This window comes from Mauremys mutica, chromosome 7 (genome assembly GCF_020497125.1).
Source record: "Mauremys mutica isolate MM-2020 ecotype Southern chromosome 7, ASM2049712v1, whole genome shotgun sequence".
NCBI classification, from domain to species: domain Eukaryota; kingdom Metazoa; phylum Chordata; order Testudines; family Geoemydidae; genus Mauremys; species Mauremys mutica.
In genome coordinates, this window is record NC_059078.1 from 32,941,936 (window position 1) to 32,954,425 (window position 12,490).

General features: G+C 52.4%; 2 protein-coding genes across 2 annotated transcripts; one reads left to right on the plus strand and one right to left on the minus strand.

The window, feature by feature from the left end:
- Positions 1–5,501, minus strand: CCDC87 (coiled-coil domain containing 87). The gene is made up of 2 exons (XM_045022967.1): positions 1,062–5,501; positions 1–181 (listed from the first exon to the last, which is right to left on the minus strand). The coding sequence occupies exon 1, from the start codon at positions 5,302–5,304 to the stop codon at positions 2,563–2,565; it is 2,742 nt and encodes a 913-aa protein (XP_044878902.1). The 5' UTR covers positions 5,305–5,501; the 3' UTR covers positions 1–181; positions 1,062–2,562.
- Positions 5,502–5,532: 31 nt separating this feature from the next.
- On the plus strand, positions 5,533–12,421 carry CCS (copper chaperone for superoxide dismutase). Its single transcript, XM_045022981.1, has 8 exons — positions 5,533–5,748; positions 6,785–6,857; positions 6,943–7,080; positions 7,842–8,019; positions 8,534–8,594; positions 9,516–9,593; positions 10,629–10,732; positions 11,166–12,421. The coding sequence occupies exons 1-8, from the start codon at positions 5,701–5,703 to the stop codon at positions 11,317–11,319; spliced, it is 834 nt and encodes a 277-aa protein (XP_044878916.1). The 5' UTR covers positions 5,533–5,700; the 3' UTR covers positions 11,320–12,421.
- Positions 12,422–12,490: the final 69 nt, after the last annotated feature.

Consider the following 12,490-nt stretch of genomic DNA (forward strand, 5'->3'; position numbering starts at 1 on the left):
TAAAACTGACTGTCCTCAGAAGCTGGATGCTCCATCCATCGTGCTGTATAAATGCAAACTTACTTTCTTGGTGGAGTTTGCACCTAGGCACATCCCACCTGTCCATCTACACCGCTCTATGCGGGCCTCATCCTTCCCTTGTGTATATATTATTTCCTCTGCCTGTCTCCATGTGGTTACTCTGTAGGAACATAAGAACAGCTACAATATATTAGATGAGTGAATCCCTCTAGCTAAGTATCCTGTCTCTAATAGTGGTTAGTACAAAAGGAAGGGCCAAGAAACCCTGCAGTGAGGGGATAATCTGTCCTGCTGAGCCATTCTCTCCTGACCTCAAGAGTTAGTGGTTGATAAATGCCCCAATGCAGGACGGTTTGGATCCCTTCTGGAACTCGTGGAGATTCCCTTTAGCCATATACTGTCCAACCCCTTTATGAATGCTACTAAGCTATTCGCCTTGATGATGTCTTGTGGCATTGAGTTCCACAGGCTAGGGTGTAGGAATGGCCATTGGCTGGGCTGTATGGTGACCCATGTGTGTACCTGCAGCTCAGCTGAGCGCCCAAGCAGTTGGATAGCCAGGCCAGCAGCTGGAGCTTGCAGCCTGATCTGTAAATGTGAGGTGCTCCTATCAGCAGCTATGAGAAATAGGCAGTTATTAAGTGGTACCCACAGGTTTCTCTGGCTGTGGAGAGGAGACCACTCCTACAGCTTTCTCTAAACTGTGGGATGTAGAAGTGGTGTTTCTCTTACTAATGCCATATGAGAAGGCACCAAGGTGTCTCTGACACAAGGGAACACTGCAGCCCATCCCTGTCCTTGTGAAGCCAGGGTCCCATCCAGCTCATTTATCCAGTGGGAATCTTCTCTAGCAAAGTCAGCTGTAGATGCTGTGTGCTGATTCTCTGCTACAGTAGATGCCTCACTGGGGCAAGGCTGCATGGCCTAGTGGATAAAGCAGTGGACTGGGACTTGGGAGGTCACTGGCCTGCTGGGTAACCCTGGGCAAATCACTTCCTCTCTGCCTGTTTTCCCTTCTGTAAAAAGGGGATAATACTGACCTTTAGAAAGTGCACTGAGCTCTACAGATGAATAGTACTGTGGGATTGCTGTCATTAAAGCTGAAGGGATGGTCTCTTAAGTTGGACAAATTAATTTCTGGGGCTGTAATTTTCCAGGCTCAATCTGTCGCTACAGGTGACTTTAATAGTTTGCATCTGATGTGGTTGTGCCATTTTGAATAGGGTATGGAGGGGTTAATAGATATTTTCCATAATAAAATATTCTTGCTCCTTATGTTGGAAAAGTCCCCTTCAGCTGACACTGGGCAGGTGACATGGGGTCTGGGAAGAACCCTCACTGCAGAGCATGATCTTGTGGCGGAGGACACTGGGTTAAAGTGACTTCCAAGTATTCAGGCAGTCTGGTTTTGGCTGCCTGTGAGGGTTGTTCTACACAGGGACACGCTGGAAAGCTGAATTAACTGAAGGAGTGAAGTTAAGGGCATTAAGCCCTGTAGATGCTCTCATTCAGAAGTGAAGTGGCCTTAGTTTGCTGTAGCTCAATTTTCCTTCAAAGCCGTGCTGAGCTGTGGTATCTGGGCTGACTCCCAACTCTTCTTTCTCCAAGCAACGTCCAGTTCCAATCCCCCACAGCACTGAGGAGATGTGGGTGCCATTTTTATAGCTGTTTTAGATGGTCCCAGGCCCATTGGGTTAATTGATATGAAGTCCAGAAATGCCCAGTTGGATCATACAGTCCAACTCCTTGAACTATGTAACGTAGACTGAAGAATCCCAACAAGCTCATTGCTTGTACCTAGCATTACACTGACCAAGATCCTTCTGCCCATTCTGGGCCTTTTAGTGAATGTTGGCCTTCAGAGAATATAAACTCTCTAGGGCTGGGCTTTGCAAAACCTGACTCTGCTCCCATTATAGTCAGCGCGAAAATACCACTGATATAAGTGGGAGCAGAGTTAAGCCAATGCTGAGTGTTTTGAACCCCATCTCTAGAGGGTTTATGGCCCAAAATAACTTGGTTTGTTTTCCCTCCCTGCATCATTCCTTCTCCTTATATGTCCCCTACTCCAGTGAATCCTTTCTCTTCCCCCATCCCAGTACCCATCTCTTCCTGCATGGTGTTCCATACTTCCTCACAATTTCCTCCCCACCTTCTCCTGATGGTCTCCTGAGGTCTGTCTCCCCATCCCTCTTCTGGCTGCTGCATTTCACCTTGGGTGCTCCAAACACTGGCATATGCCTCCCTGAACCCAGCTTTGCTCCCTGGATTTTCTACAAGGATAGGCATGTGAGTGATGCTGCTCTAAGCTGTGTACGCTGACTCCAGAACAGATCCACCAGCCAGTAATGGATCCAGGGAATAATTTACTCCTCTGGCTTTGTAATGTATTTATTGCTCTTGTTTGGCACTTCCCTCACCCTCTTCTGATGATTCTCCATCACAGGGTGACTGTACAGAAGATCCTTACTTTGGCCTGGCAAGATCAAAGAACTGTCCCCATTGAGTCATTTACCCAGCTGATCCGTTTTCCTTTGCACATTACTGGGATGGGGGAGAGACTCCCGCACTGCTGCCTACCTGAGCCAGTGGAGGTAGCTTCCAAAGCCTCGCCTCTCTCCCCGTTTCTTTTGCCAGGGCACCAGCACGACGTTCCTGCTGCAGCCAGTACAGCATCTCCACTTTGTCCCACCGCATCTTCTCCAAGTATGGGCGGCCCTTGAAAGTCACAGTGTCATGGAACCTCTCCTTGATCTGGTGCAGAATGATGTAGAGGTCGGTGTCGCACTGGGCGATCGCTGCATACAGGCGGCCTCTGGTCCTCGACTCCCAGGTGCGTGTGGCGGAAGACTCAAGGCTCCTTTCGAAGAAGCGGTTTGGGTCAGAGGCGGTTTGCTCAAACTTCTCCAGCTCTAACAGCAAGAGCTCCCGTTCCTGGATACTCTTTGCTGCTTTCTCCCAGGCTTTGAGCATAGCTGGGAGCTGAGTGTAAGACTGGTTGGAGCTGTACTTAATCGCCATATCAAGCCTCTCCCTATCAGGGAAATGAAGAACTTCCCAGAGTCTTTCCAGTCGCTTCTGCAGCAGTCTGAGGTCTTCAGGCTTACGGTCCTGGTCCTCAAAAGTCCCAAGCCCGCCAAGCATGATGGTGTTTGTGTTCCACATCCCAGGCATGTACTTCTCTCTCTTTGAGCGGACCTCTGCCACTTTCCGTTTTACCTCTCTCAGTGCTTCCTCCAATTGTTTCTTTTGGGCTTCATCTATTAAAAGTGGCTCCTCCCCCTCATTGTACAAATGAAATATCACATGCAGGTAATCAGACTCCTTGGTGGAGACATATTTCAGGTAGTCATCGGCGTTAAGGGCAGATTTCCACCACTGATACCAAGTGGTTTTTTGTTCACGGGCAATCATGAGGGGCAAACTTGATTGCACTGGTGTAATGACTTTCTGGGTGCTGAACGGTCCAGCGGGCAGCAGCTTATTCAATTCTGTATTGATTACCTGCTCACTTTTCCTTTTGGTCAGTGTGGAGGAAGCCAAGCTGTTGGATAAGTCCACGTTCACAGCTGCAGGCTCTATCAAGGGTCCTTGGTCAAATCTCAGATACTCTGTGGGGATGATTTTTATCAGTTCCTTGTAAATTTCCCGGATCTCTTCCCCAGCTGAAAGGTTTGCATCCAGGTAACTCACTGTAGCAGTATCAATCTCTCCCAGAAGATCATTGTACAAGGGCCCGTATCTCTGAATAGCCACAGAGTCAACAAGTACTCTGTCGGACACTTGTAGGTCAGCTGCCTTTGCTACCATGCCATGTTGTATTTGAAGATTCACCGTGGCGGCTTGAGGGTGAGTGGGTGGTGCAAAAGCTACCATATCTCTCAGCTGTTGCTCAGCCATCTCCTCTTCCTGGAGGCATCTAAGTGTCTCCTGAAGCTGCTGGAGTTTGGTTACATTGGCTCTGCGTCGTGTCAGTGCTCCAATGATGGGAGGCAGTTCTGCGTCCTCACTCTCATCTCTTCTGCTACCACTTCTGAGGAGGGAGCCTTGAACTAGCTTGCGGAGGTCCTCGGCTATGGCCATGGACTCTTCAAGATTGCCATCTGTTGCTGACTCAGCATAGCGACTGGGCACTATTGGTGTGAGGGGGCGAGGGGGAAGATAGATCCCAAGTTCATCTGAGAGGAGTTGCCCGTCTCTCATATTGGGCAATGAATGACTTTTTTTGGAAATGGAGCCAGCCTCATGCCTGACCCTCTTTGTGACTTCCTGATCTTCTGAAGCAGGGGTACAGGAGCAGGGGGTTCTCACTGCTACACATGGCAGGTTGGTAAAGCAGCTGTCAAAAGTCTCTACATTAGGGATCAAGTGATAGACTCTGCTTAAGTCCAGTGGGGGTATCTCCTCAAGTTCTTTTATATCCTTTGCGATTTTCTGCCTGCATGTCTGCATGTGGGGCCTGGTCAGTTTGATGAAGTGACTGATGGTGAGGCCGAGGCGGCAGCCCATACTGCTTCTGGCTGAGTGCCGGCCTCTCTGTGGTGGCCGTTTTCGCTCTGGCCGAGCTGGCTTGCTGTCAAGAAAAAGGTGGTTCTGCGGGGTCTTCAGCTCTGCAATGAGATGTCGCTGGATGGCAGCCATGTTGAGGAGACTGGAGCAGTCCAGAGAGAGCTGGGCTGCGAAGCGGGTGAGGTTGGCATAGTCAGTGAAGACAGCCATGCCCCGGTGGAGCTCCATCAGGCAGAGATAGTGGAAGAAGAGGTGTTCAGAGACAAGTGTGATGTATGACACCAGATGCTGGTATAGGTCCTTGTTCTGCCAGCTGCTGAGGGCTGGGCTGGAGAGTGACTGATTGGCATCCTCCCAGGCGAATTTTACTTCTGCCAGAATGATCTCCTTGAAGACCTGTCCTGCCTGGCTGGAGATGGGCAACGACTCCCTGCCCAAAGAAAGGCGCCCTTCAATCAACTGGGTCAGAGCAGCTAGGGAAACGGGGATAGAGAATGCAGGCACCGGAGGCTTTGGGGAGCCAGATGGTAGCATGTGGCTGGTTTCCGGGGTGCTGGGAGGCTCGGCAGAACTAGTCTCCGGTGTACCATGGAGCTGGGGGCTGGGTGGGGCCGGGGCTAGGGTGGGCTGTGAGACTCCTGGGGGCCCCTTTGAAGGAGGCTGGAAGAGGGAGAGCGGGGCCAGGATGCCCTGGTAGACCTGGTGCAGCGTCTGGGTCACTTCCTCCGTCTCCTCCAAGGCATAGAGATCCCAGGAGGAGCCAGCGCGGGACATGACGGACACGCCCGCTCAGGGGCCCAGAGAGGCCTCTGCCCCTCGGCCTCCCAGCAGGCCCTCGTTCCCGGCTCCCAGCCCCCGGGGGAGCCAGGCCCTTGGGCTCACAACAACCCCCAGCCGCTGCGCCCTAATCCCGGGGCTCAGCCCGGCCCTTGCTCGCCACTTCCCGGCTCAGAGCCGGGAGAGCGTCTCAGCAAGCAGAGTTTCCATGGTAACAGCGCACCGGAAATAGCTCGTGCCTTCCCCCCGAGAGCTGGGGGGGCGCGGCGGCCGCTAGGCGGCATCTCAGCTTCCGCCAATCAGGCTGACGGCCGGAAGTGTCGTGACCGGCGCGTTTCCTGGAAACGAGTCCGGGCCCGGCGGACGCCACTGAGGGGCAGACGGGAGCGAGCGATGGAGGCGACGCCGGGGCCCGGGGAGGCAGGAGGTTCCAGCTGCCGGGTAAGGAGACTCCGCAGCGGGGAAGCTGGGTTGTGCCTCTAGGAGGCAACGTGCCGGGGGGAGGGGTCTGTTCCCGCCTCTGCTGCTGATATTGGGCAAGTCTCTTCCCCGCTTGGTGCCTGTGTTTGCACTGCGAAGCTCTTCCGAGCTTAATCAACGCTGGGCTGGGATCGCCCCACTGCCAGGAGCCCGGGGCACGCCCAACAACATGAGACACGTGATAAGATCTGTCCTCAGAGTTGTCAGCGCTTGTAGGTGGGGGAACATAGTGCCCTGTGTGAGTCACGGGGGCATGCTGGGGGTGGGGGAGGTACATGTCTGGAGGGCTAAGTCCCTGCCCTGTGTATGTGCCTGGAGGAGAAAGAAATTGTGTGCCGTGGTGGAGGGAATGAGAGACAGTCTCTTCTGGAGGACATATGCCTCTGGGGCGAAGTCCCTCGTGTAAGGGGCAGCAAGGAGAGGGATGAATGGGGCAGAACACAAATACCTTGTGGGTGGGCCGATGAACAGGGGAGGGGGCAAAGTCACCTTATGTATGAGCATGTGTGGCACAGTGCAGAATCCCTGTATGGGAGGGATTGAGAGAGGGGAAGTTGCTGAAGATGAGAAATCCAAACTGCCCAATGTTGGGAGAATTGTACAGCTGTAGGGTATGAAGTGGTTGGTTGAGCTTCCTCTAGCTGGGGGGCAATTCTAGAGAGGACAGGAAACTCCCCTCTGCTGGAGTGAATATGCTGGGTCAGACCAAACGGAATGAACAGAACAGGTAATCATCAAGTGACCTACCCCCTGCCATCCGTTCCCAGCTTCTGGCAAACAGAGGCTAGGGATATATCCCTGCCCTTCCTGGCCAAGAGCCATTGATGGACCTCTCCTCCAGTAACTTACCTAGTTCTTTTTTTAACCATGTTCAAAAGAGGTGTTGTAGTTCTGGGCCAGGGGAGGGGTAGGGCTGATGGATGAAAACTGCCATGGTGTGGAATTGGGTTGGTTTCCATGACAAACTCTGCCTCACATGCCTCCTAAAATCAACCAGCTGGAGTTCGCCGTGCAGATGAACTGCCAGGAATGTGTGGATGCTGTGCAGGCCTCTCTGCAAGGAGCAACAGGTGAGAGACACTCCAGCCCTCTCATTCCCCATGACAGCTGCTGTGGGCTCCTGCTGTTTTCACCATGCCAGGGCTTTTCCTGCAGGGCTCCGGGTGCTGGACATTCGTCTGGACTCTCAGAGTGTGCTGGTGGAGACCAGTATGAGTGCTGGGAAGGTGAAGGGCCTGTTGGAGAGCACAGGCCGCCGGGCTGTGCTGAAGGGCATGGGGAGCAGTGAGCCACGTGAGTATGGAGTCCCTGGGTCATAGCCTGAAAGGAACAGGAGGTAGCATGGGGTAGCGGCTAGGAGTCCCAGTCTATTGCTGTGGGTTCTATTCCTGGCTCTGCTCCTGGGCAAATCCCTTCCCCTCTTGGCACCTGCGTTTGGCTCTTTAGGCTGTGAGCTCTTCAAAGCAGGGACTGCTTCACACTGTGTATCTATGCTGCACCTGAAACGGGGGAGGGAGAAGGGCATGTGGTGTCTGGTACGTCAGGGGCCCCAATGTAAGATGGGTGCCTCTATATGATTTATCTGTGTAAGGTAGTTTTATGACCCTCATCACTGTAGTATTTGGGTGCTTCACAGTCTTTACTGTATCTACCCTCACAGCTTCCCTGGGAGGCAGGGCAGTGCTATTATCGGGAAACTGAGACACAGAGAGGCTAAGGGACTTGCCCAGTGTCACACAGGGAAACTGGGGCAGAGCAAGGACTCGAACCTGGATCTCCCAAATCCTACGCTAGTGCCCTAGCCCCTGGGCCATACCATAATATACAGAACGGTCCCCAGTTCCACTGTGCTGCGTGGCCAATATCTTCCCCTTCCCTAAACAGCCTGTGCTGTATTTCATCCTCTCAGCTCCTCCTCAGGGAGTTCTTGGACACTGGTGCTACTCTGCTTGCTATGCTGTCTGGCAGCAGGAGCTCCTCTACATCTTAGTTGGGGAAGGGAATGCGGGTGGCTGTGACTGTCTGTGTCTGCCTGACTTTGCCCTCCCTTTTAGAGAACCTCGGTGCAGCTGTGGCCATGATGTCCGGCCCCAGCCTTATCCAAGGGGTGGTGAGATTCCTGCAGGTCTCCCCAGAGAAGTGTCTCATTGAAGGGACCATTGATGGTCTGGAGCCAGGGTTGCATGGGCTGCACGTCCATGAATTTGGGGATGTCACAAACTCCTGTGACAGGTAAGAGACCTCTCTCCTGCAGGGAGGTGTTGCGGTCCAGTATAGCAGCCTGGGGTTTGCAAAGGTACTTAAGGGAAATGGGTGCCTCCCAACTTAATGGCATTTAGTGTCAAGATTTCCATTTAACAGATGGGGAAACTGAAGCACTGAGAGACAAAGGGAGGGATCTTCCTAAGGTCAGTGGCAGGGCCTGTAATAGAACCCAGGGCTCCCAGCCCAGTGCCCTCTCCTTTAGGCCCTCCATTTTTCAGCAACTGTGAAGAGTGCATCTGATGACACTAGTTCAGTGAGATTGGCCTTTTTTTGAGGAGCGTCTTGGGGAGGCACGTAGACAGACACAGCAAGAGGACACGAGCTGTGAAGGGGTGAGGCTGTTTCCCTGTTCAGCTCCTTCCCCTTTGGCCAGTGCACATTCCAACCCTGTGTTGAAATGTAGAGGCTGTGGTGTGAGGCCTCTGCACTAAGTCATACTGGCTTCCCCCTTTTTTTTTTTCTTTTTTCCTTCCCCAAACAGTTGTGGAGACCATTTCAACCCAGACGGGGAGCGTCACGGGGGCCCACAGGATGCACACAGGGTGAGTTCTGGTCATGTTCATGCATTCTGCCCTCATGGTCAGTGCTGGCCTCAGTGCCCTTTGGTAATGCTAGCGGGCGCAATGCTGCAGGGAGAGGAGTGAGTACCTCTGCGGGGGGTGCTCTCCTCTCAGTCAATGCTCACCCCAGTGTGATGGAAGGGGTGGCTGTGCTGCATGGAGCTGGGGGCTCAGTAGGGCACTCTCCTCTGAGTCAGTTCTGTGGGTGACTGGGGGAGAGTGGGTGACTTGATGGGGGTGCTCTTCTTTGGCAGTCAGTGCTGAGGAGGCACGGGGGTTGACTCAATAGAGGACAAGCCAGAATGAAACAGTCAATCACCTGTCCAGAGACAGCAAAGACTTCAAACATTGCAGTTCTCCAAGAAAAGGCACCTTTCCCAGTCCTCAGGCTGCCACATTCCTGCCTCTGCCACATTCCTGCCTCTGCAGCTCTTGGGGACCTCTGAGCAATGGTCTCCATTTGCATGCCCACATTAGTTGGCTCTCACTTTGCCATGTGGGGCCAGACACAGCCTGGCTTTGAAACAAACTAAACTGAAATACTTGTCCAACACAGCCTGATCACAGCCCACAGAGTTGTTATCCACCTCCTTGGAAAATAACAATTGTTGTTGTTTTCTTTGAAATTTTGAAAAACAAACATTTCCCCTCAAAATCTTTCCATGAAAATGTAAACAATTTTGGTTTTCAAAAACTGTTTTTGGTTAAACACAAGATTTTGGGGCCATTTCTTTGTCAAAATTCCAGAAATTTTCAACCCAAATAGTGGTTTTGGTTGAAAAGCTAATTTTTTTTCAGCCAGAAAAGAATTTGAGTGAAGAAAATTCGCTCTGATCTTGCTGTGTTTGTGGTTCGAGTCAAAGTTCCCAGGGTCTGACTATGTGGGTGGATGCTCTGTTCCAGCATCTCGGAGACCTTGGCAACGTGCTGGCTGGCAGCGATGGAAGAGCAGACTTCCGGATGGAGGACACCCGGCTAAAGGTGAGGTCCCCTGATCTGCACAAGGGATCACTGGGGAGACACCAGTGGGAGCTGTGTCAGATTAGGGCATGTTGAGGAATCCTACTGTTCCTTTCAGAAAGGCATCACTACAGTGGATCAGAACAGCGAGCCCATCCAGCTGTCCCACAGCTGCTTCAGAGGAAGGGGCTCGCAACCCTCCATTAGGCTTTGATGGGATAACCTCACCCTAAGGAACATTCTTCCTGACCCCATTTGCTAGGGGAAGACTCCTGCTGTGAAACAGGAGGGATAACTCCCTTCCTAAGCTCCAGGTTCTCTAATATTATAACTCCAGACACTTGATAGAGATGAGAATGTCGAATCCTACTAAACACTTTTGCTCTTAGGGATATCATAGGAACAGAGGAACTGCCTGAATAGCTCAGACCCATGGGCCATGTCGCTCAGGATCTCTTCTTCCACAGGGCCCAGCACCAGGTGCTTCAGAGGAAGGCCTGCCTCCAGTAGCAGATGTGAGATATTCTGCCCCTAGCACTAGGTCTCACCCTGGTCTCTAATAGTTAAACTAGTCAGAACCCTGAAGCAGTAGGTATAATATCCCAGGTGGGGAGGGGGGAGCAGAAAGAGCATGTAGCAGCTTGGGGCTCCCTCTGCTTTCCCCTCCTCTAGTCAAAACCTTCCGTCAGCTGCTCTCCTGGGAACTGCAGGAGTGGGGTCTCATCTTCCCTCCAGACTCACCCCCTTCCGGCCGATGGGCCACCCATATGGTGCAGTGGGACAGGGAGCCAAGCTCCTGGGGAGGGGGCAGAGGCTGAGATGGGAGCAGTCGAAGGGAAGGTAGGGCGCAGGGGTGGGGCATTATTCCCTGAGAGCTCCTTTAGAGCTGATTGCACTTTCCCTAGCTCTAGGGTACAAGCCCCTCTCCAAGCTGTGCCTGGATGCACTGGTTCTCATCATACAAAAGTCCCTTCCCAGGACTGTACTGGGCTCTGCCAGGGGAGCTGGGGATCCATACATGCAAGAGGGATGGCCAAAGGCTGTGATCCTTCCTAGGTCTGGGACATCATCGGCCGCTCTCTGGTGGTGGATTCTGGTGAGGACGACCTTGGCCGTGGGGGTCACCCACTCTCTAAAGTCTGTGGGAACTCTGGTGAGAGGTGAGGAGCCAGGGGAAAGAAGCAGGAGCCAGGGGAGTAGCTCAAGGCAGCATCTTGCTGGCACAAATACTTGAGGGTCAAGCTGACTGTCAGACCAGGCAACAGCATATAGGAATGGGATCAACTGTGAGCATGGGAGGAAGGATGGCTTAGCCTAAGGGAGCTACAGGAAGTTGAGGGGGGTCAGTGTCTCTTCCTCCCCTTACCCCTCCCGCCAAAGGGGCATGAGGCAAGAGTGGGATCGGCAGCTATGGTCAAATGAGAGGTTAACGCCTCTTTATTGCACTCTTGCACTATAACGAGTAAGATGTGTCTGGCCTTGCCTGACCTCTGACTGGGCAAATGGCCAGGTCATGGGGCTGCCCATTCAGTCTGCAGTGGCTGGTGCTCCTGGCAGCACAGCATCTGCTAATGCTCCCTCCCTCCCTTCCAGGCTGGCCTGTGGGATCATTGCCCGATCTGCTGGGCTGTTCGAGAACCCCAAGCAAATCTGCACCTGCGATGGTGTGACGCTGTGGGAGGAGCGGGAGAAGCCAGTGGCAGGGCCAGGCAGGAGGATGCTTGGCCAGCCTGCCCCTCACCTGTAGGATTATGACTTTCCTTTCTCCACATTGTGCCCACTGATTGTTGCTCTATGCCGGGGCTCAGTGTGTTTCTAACATCAAAGGGGTGGCACTTTGAGCCTGCGGTTTGGGAGAACTGCCATGAGCTTTAGGTGGGGACTAGACTTCTCCACAGCATCCCTGTCTCATACCGCAGTCTCGTTCTTCTATTGCCAACCTCTGAGCAGTTTCGTGTCCTGATCCTTCCCCAGCTGGGTGCTGCTAAACTCGCTACAGACAATGTCTCATTTTATAGGGGAGCTGTAAATAGGCTCTGCCGTTTTTTGCTGCTTTGGGATTTGTAAAGGCAGTGAAAAAAGCATCTTAATTTCCCCCCCCCGCCCTGCTTATTTGTTCCTTTTTAAACAGCAGGGATATCAAGGGTAGTTTTGCTGGGGGAACTAAAAAGGGGGAGGCGCAGGGAGCTTGGCAGCTCTCTTGTGATTGCTTTTGCACTAAGTAGATGGGTTGGGGGGTTGAATCTTTAATAATAAAATATTAACTAGTTCATATCTAGTACTCTGAACCAGCATATCACCAAGCATTTTACAAAGGGGTTTAGTATCATCTGCATTTTACATATGACGAAACTGAGGCACGGGGGGTGGGGGGGCAGTGATTTGGCCAAGGTCACCTAGCAGGCCCATGGCAGAGCTGGGTTTAGAACCCAGGTTCCCGAACCAGTGCTCTTCTGCTAAGCCACATAAACAGATAGGACATTGTCCACAGAGATCATTAGTCGCTGGAGTTACTTAAGTATCTACAGGAAACCTGCAAAGGTTTCTTTGAGCTCAGGATCAAAGTTCCTTGCTGCTCTACTTTCCCCAGACTGGTTTGGGAAATCTGTCTGGCAGTAGCCAAGGCTGCAAGTGCTGTGGATTGCATGCATTGCAGAAGAGCAAGTGCTGAGCTACCTATGTCTGACAAATGTTTCTAGATAACTCCAGCCTGAGCATAGGCAGCCAGAGAGGAGGGCCTGGGTTAGGCTGCAGCCTGTTTTCCATTTAAAATCAACTGTGGAGGCTGAGATGACTTTGAATATCTTTCCTGTGCACTGAATCCGTCATTAAATATTTTCCTACTCTCACCCTGCTGTCTTGCTGCCCAAGGTGATCAGCTGCATTGTGGTGGTGCCTAGTCCTCTCTCAGGCACCTA

What these genes read in the sequence shown, in the direction of transcription:
- CCDC87 (XM_045022967.1), bottom strand. Translation starts at nt 5,304, where the DNA reads ATGTCCCGCGCTGGCTCCTCCTGGGATCTCTATGCCTTGGAGGAGACG.
- CCS (XM_045022981.1), top strand. Translation starts at nt 5,701, where the DNA reads ATGGAGGCGACGCCGGGGCCCGGGGAGGCAGGAGGTTCCAGCTGCCGG. An exon ending in GTCACAAACTCCTGTGACAG is followed by an intron (nt 8,020 to 8,533) that starts GTAAGAGACCTC and finishes TTCCCCAAACAG; the next exon opens with TTGTGGAGACCATTTCAACC. An exon ending in TGGAGGACACCCGGCTAAAG is followed by an intron (nt 9,594 to 10,628) that starts GTGAGGTCCCCT and finishes GATCCTTCCTAG; the next exon opens with GTCTGGGACATCATCGGCCG.